At 44.6% G+C, this 5,631-nt stretch overlaps 1 protein-coding gene across 1 annotated transcript; it reads right to left on the bottom strand.

The window, feature by feature from the left end:
- Positions 1-285: 285 nt before the first annotated feature.
- On the bottom strand, positions 286-2,822 carry LOC119781956 (growth arrest-specific protein 1). The gene has a single exon (XM_038282617.1). The coding sequence runs from the start codon at positions 2,391-2,393 to the stop codon at positions 1,650-1,652; it is 744 nt and encodes a 247-aa protein (XP_038138545.1). The 5' UTR covers positions 2,394-2,822; the 3' UTR covers positions 286-1,649.
- Positions 2,823-5,631: the final 2,809 nt, after the last annotated feature.

Below are 5,631 nucleotides of genomic sequence, written 5' to 3' on the forward strand. Positions count from 1 at the left end.
TAAAGGCGGTGCGTGGCTCATTCACTCAGCCTTAAACAAGCACAGTAAAAAGAATCCAAGGCACATGTTTTAAGGCAATAAACCTGACTATGAAATTGTGCAAGTGACAAACTGCTGCTGGTTTGAACTGTCTGTTTCAGACTTTTTTTTTTCTTTCTTGAGTTTTTTGTTTGCATAACTTTTTCTGCGTTGATGCAAACGGCATAAAAAGATGGTAAACGTGTGTTTTATTACCTTGTTTTCAGAACTTGCACTTAAAAGCAGAGACATTTGTGTCTCTTTGTGTTTTTGTCATTTGCTCCAATGAAAAAACATATTTTGAATATATCACATTCACTACTTCATTTTAATTGCTTTTCTCATTTTCTGCACCTCAGGTGATTAATGTACTTCAAAATATTGTGTTTAATATCTTTCCATACATAAAGAATTTATTTGTGTATTGCAAATATACAAATTTGGTTAAAATAGTTAAAGAAAATGTATTTTTTCCTTACCTTTTAACAGCAAAAAATATTGGTCCGTGCTTCTATCCATTTTTGACACTGCAGTGTCAGTTTCATAAAATCTTCTAATACAATTTATAATGTAATTTATGGGCTAGAATGAAAGATTTTTTGTTAAAGGTGACAATTTAGTTATGACAAAACAAGATGTTTTTTGTTAATTGGATGAAGACTGAAGTTATTGATGACATTTATTGGAAAATTAGTTTTTAATTGCAGCCCAGGCCATACAGTATCCCCGGAAGTTCCAATTTGAAGAGACTGGATGGGATAATAATTGACTATATAAAAATAATCAAGACAAATTTTCAATAGGATATTTGTTTAAAATGTGAAATAATCTAGTTTTAATGTAAAGTTTTTCCTATTGCCATGTTTCTTATTTGTCGTTTCCACTTAGGTGAAACCAGATTTGAAACCAGAGTTTTGCAGCTAATTCCTCTGTAGTCAAAAAGGAATCTAAACGTAAATAAAGTTTCCTTGATCTAATGTATGCTGAGGAAAGTACCAAAGATTAGGTGGCAACATTTAAAAGAGTATTTTTTGTGTGAAAAAGAAAAGATAGGAGCAAAAAAAAAAAAAAAAAAGGATAAACAGTCAGCGGTTAAAGCATGTTTTTCTTTTTTTGACTCTGCCTTGTGATATTAGAGCAGGTAAAACTGTTGGACAAACTGCAGGGGGCTAAACCTTGGGGTGTGAAAGTAGAATAAAGACAGAGGGGCTTTCAAAGGGTGTCCAGGGTGCAGAGAGGAGGAGGAGAGGAGAGGGAGGGGAAAAGTCAGGAAGAGTTCAATAAAACAAGAGGGAAGAGGGGGGGGGGGGGTGCAGAAGTGCTAGACAGGCACTTTAGTCAAATGAAGTAGTTGAACCCACACTCACGCCTGTCCTCTGACGGGTTCCCACAAATATTTGAAGTGTGGTTACTGCAACAATGTGCAACAGAGAGGAGAGCAAACAGAGGCTGGATGGCCTCCATGTTTGCAGAAAGTCTTAATAAAGCCACACTTTAGGAAGCATTGAAGGCTAACCAAATAAACAGGCTGTTTACAAAGGTCATCTGCCTTCACCTAAAACAAGCTGTTTTTTTCAGTGACAGGCAGAGCTGCTTCATCAGTTCTCTCTGGTATCCAAACTTCCATCTCCTCAGAGTAATATCCATAGGAGGACCAACCCCATGAAGCTGGGTGCGCTCTGGCAGGCGAAAGACCTGTCAGTGCGCACCTCCTCTCTGTCTGCTTTCTGATCATAATCCTCATCCTCATAGTTGTCTTCAACTTCAGGTCGGTCAGAAACCACGCTGTGGTCCCCGATGGCGCAGAGCTTGCTCATGTTGTCCTTCACCACCTCGCAGAAAGGTCTCTCCACTCCGTCACAGACGCAGCGGTTCAGCAGCGCGCCGTTGGGGATGGACAGCATCTGCTGGATGGTGGCCTTACACCTGGAGGAGCACCTCCTGCCGTTGAACAGCTGCCCGCAGTGGGACAGGTAGGCCGACAGGGAGGCGTGGCAGCTGCTGTCCTCCTCGCACCGCTGGCGGGCCTCCATGCAGCCGATCCCCCCCGCATCGCTGGGGTGTCTGCGGGGCAGGCACGGCTCGATGGCCCGCTTTGCGCCCAGGCAGTCCGGGTCCTGCGCGCAGTCGCAGGTCTCCAGCTCCGGGCCGCTGCGGGTGTTGTTGAGCCGGATCAGCGCCTGGATGCAGTGGCTCGGACACTGCCTCCTCGTCCCCCGGATGTTCCCCTCGCACGCCGCCAAGTACTGACCGTAGGCGAGCTCACAGTCCGGCTCGTCGTGGCATTTGAGGATCGCCTGCCAGCAGATGAGCTGCGCGTCCAGAGCCACCAGGAGCCACAGGAGGAGCGGCAGCGAGCTGCGCGCACCTCTCATGCTGGGCTGAACTTTGTAATGTTTACATCAAGATCCGGACTGCAGAGCGCACAAACCCCCTAACCGACTTTAGTGACCAAAACCCGGAGTCCTGCTTGTTTCTCCTGCTGGTGGGAACAACCACGAGTGGCTGCGAGGGAGAGAAATGTGGCAGAAACGGTCATCTCTGTCCAAAGAAGGATCCAAAACTTTACCAGAGTTCTGATCCTCAGCGCGGATGTTTCTCAGCAATCCTCGCTTCGATTCGCCAAAAACTTTTAACATCCATCCAGACTTGGTTTGTTTGTTTGTTTGAGTTTTTTTTGGAAATAGTCCGGAGGTTTCCCCGCGTCCCGCTACGCGCGTCTTTGTCCTGCCTCTGGCTGTAACGCTTCACGGTCCGTCGAGCATTTCTCCACAGCACCCCTCCCTCTGTCCAGGAAAGAATGGAAAAATCCCCCCCACCCCACACCCTCCCTTTCTCTTCTTTCATTTACTATCCTGGTTAACGATTGGTTGTGGATCCGAGTCCCACTTCCAGCTCCACAAATCGGAGAGAAGCTGCGGCGGCCTGCAGAAGTGATTCTAGCGCTTCAGCTGTCTGACCTGTCCCGTTACAAACCACACTTCACTGCGGGTTGGTGGGACCAACACAGAGTAGTGGGGGGAGAAGGATGTTTTGATTTTCAGTTTTTTACGTAAAAATCTGAAAAAGTGTGGCACAATAACCAGAGGCCTCTGAAGTCACATTGTTATATTTTATAACCTCAGTATGAGAGCAGCAAACAAACAAACAAACAAACAAACACAAACCTGACTAAAACAATAACCTCCTTTTTGGATTAATTATAACTTTGAAAGTTGATATTATGACTATAATATGATACCTGACAACATTTCAATCTGAAAAACTCACACAAAGAGAAAAGATAATTAGAAATTTATTGATACAATTACTTTGTCTTTGGTATTCAGACCTCTGCAGGAAACAGCGCTTAATTTTGATAGATATGCATGAATAGAAGCAAAGAATAGGGCTGTTTCCCCCCCAGGCCTGAAACTGGTGGTGGAATGGAGATAGATGAAGTTGGTCAGTCTGTAGACTGCTGGTTATAGAGACGGTCTGCTTCACTCAGGGACCTGGAAGATGGAAGTCCAGTTTGGATAACACAGGTTGAGAGAACCTGTCCATGATGAGCAAGCATTAAGCGACAGTGGAGAGGAAAACTCCCCGTTAGGAAGAAACCTCTGGCAGAACCAGGCTCAACATGGAGCGGGTGAGATGAGACAGGGAACGCAGTAAGAGTCCGGGAGGAATGACACTCTGATTAAGCTTTAGCTACGATGGTGGAGGAGGGACTGGCGGTGGGTTGAAACGGGGTCATCTAAATGAAGTCACACCGCCTGCGCACAGGAGCAGACAAGTGCAGATCGGAGGCCTTTTAAGATGAACTTTGTATTCCGATTGGCTTTCGTGGAGGCGTGGTTCAAAGCTGATTGGCTGTGTCGCAGGTGGATGGAGGAGAGCAATGAGTTTCTTCAGTTGAACTTCCACTGAGGCTCCTTTTCTCAAAGAACTGACAACTTCTTTCCTCTAAGAAAGGAGCTGCCTTCATGAAGTAGTGGAGCTGTGCATAGAGCCCATTAGAGATTAGAGTAAACATATAGGTGCTCTGGTTAGATGGGATCAAAATAAGTTAAAAAAATTTCATATCATGGGCAAAGCAGAGTTAAAATGTACATGATCTCATGATGGTGGCAGTGTCATGCTGTGGGGATTTTTTCAGTTTTCTCACCAAGGACCGGGAAGGTCACCAGAGTTAAACGCACACAGCTGACTTTGTTCACCTAAAGAGTTGATGCATATGAGTTATTTAAAAATATTCCTCAGGCCAATATACAACCCTTGACACTATCAATGCTATGAGTGTCCAACCCCCCCTTTGAAATAATGACTATATAAGTTGGGAGAAGATGCATTCTTGTCGGCCAGGTCATGTTACCTGGAAAAATGTATCGCTTAACGGCCATAGACTTAGCCTTAGAGAATTTTTATTAGTCATTTTGTATACTGCTTTGTACAGCTTTCAGACAGTAAATGAGCAACAGATTAGCAGTGAAATGAACATCTTCCTTTCATAAAGTGCAACATCGATCAAATGTAAACAGTGTAAAAAAAACATAGTGCAAAAACATGCAATGCCATGGAAGTTCAGAGGATATATGGTGCAAATATGCAGTATTTTGGTTTAATGTTATCAGTCTGATGAAGACTCAGTGACATGATTTAGAATTTATTCAACATTCACCTGTCTGATGGAGGTGGGGGAAAGCTGTTGCAGAACCTGCTGGTCCTGCATTGAATGCTGTGAAGCCTCTTCCCAGAGGGCAGCAGGGAGAACAGTTCATGGTGGGGGGGGTGAGGGGTCGTTTATGATGTTATGGGCTCGGGACACGCAGCGCTGGGATGAAATGTCTTTAATGGAGGGAAGAGGAGCCCCCATGATCCTCTCTGCTGTTCTCACCTTCTTCCAGTCTGAGGCGCTGCAGCCTCCACACCACACAGTGAGACAGCTGCTCAGAACGCTCTCTATGGTGCTTCTGGAGAAGGTGGGGAGGATGGGTGGGGGCAGGTGGGCTCTCCTCATCCTCCGCAGGAAGTACATACGCTTTTGTGCCCTTCTGTTCCCACAGGCTCTTATATAGTAATGGAGCTATATAAGCTATTTAGCGCCCCTAGTGGCCAAGAGTAACATGCTATGCCTTTAGCAAGATAGATCGAGCTAAATACCGTTCCGGTGTTTAGCCCTCCATGGTCTTAACTTTGGCCCAAATCACTTATGTTTTTTTTTTAATTTGTAACATTTTCAAGGCAGTTTGTTTCTTATCACACCAATATTTATTTATTTTTTATTTGGCTCGGAAATCAAACCAGGGACTCTTCAAAGTTACTCCAACCGCTTGGCCTCCAATCCTCAAACTCACTGTTAGCACTAATTTATGTCCACCTGTGACATCATACTCAATTGAATGGCTCTGAGATTTGTGTTGTAACCTGGGTTGTAGTGTCATGGAGTCATAAAGCAACGGCCACTAGGGGCGCTAAAACCTCTAACTTTAAGGTTTGAAAACAACTGATCACACTGCACTGTGCAAAATTAAACAGCCTCTCAGGTGTTTTAGAAACTGTTATCAGTGTTGCTTTAAGCATTTGAAGGCCCTCTGGTTAAGAACCTCGCATCCAATAACAGCGTTTCAA

This window comes from Cyprinodon tularosa, unplaced genomic scaffold (assembly GCF_016077235.1).
Source record: "Cyprinodon tularosa strain WSP-4 unplaced genomic scaffold, ASM1607723v1 ctg186, whole genome shotgun sequence".
Classification (NCBI taxonomy): domain Eukaryota; kingdom Metazoa; phylum Chordata; class Actinopteri; order Cyprinodontiformes; family Cyprinodontidae; genus Cyprinodon; species Cyprinodon tularosa.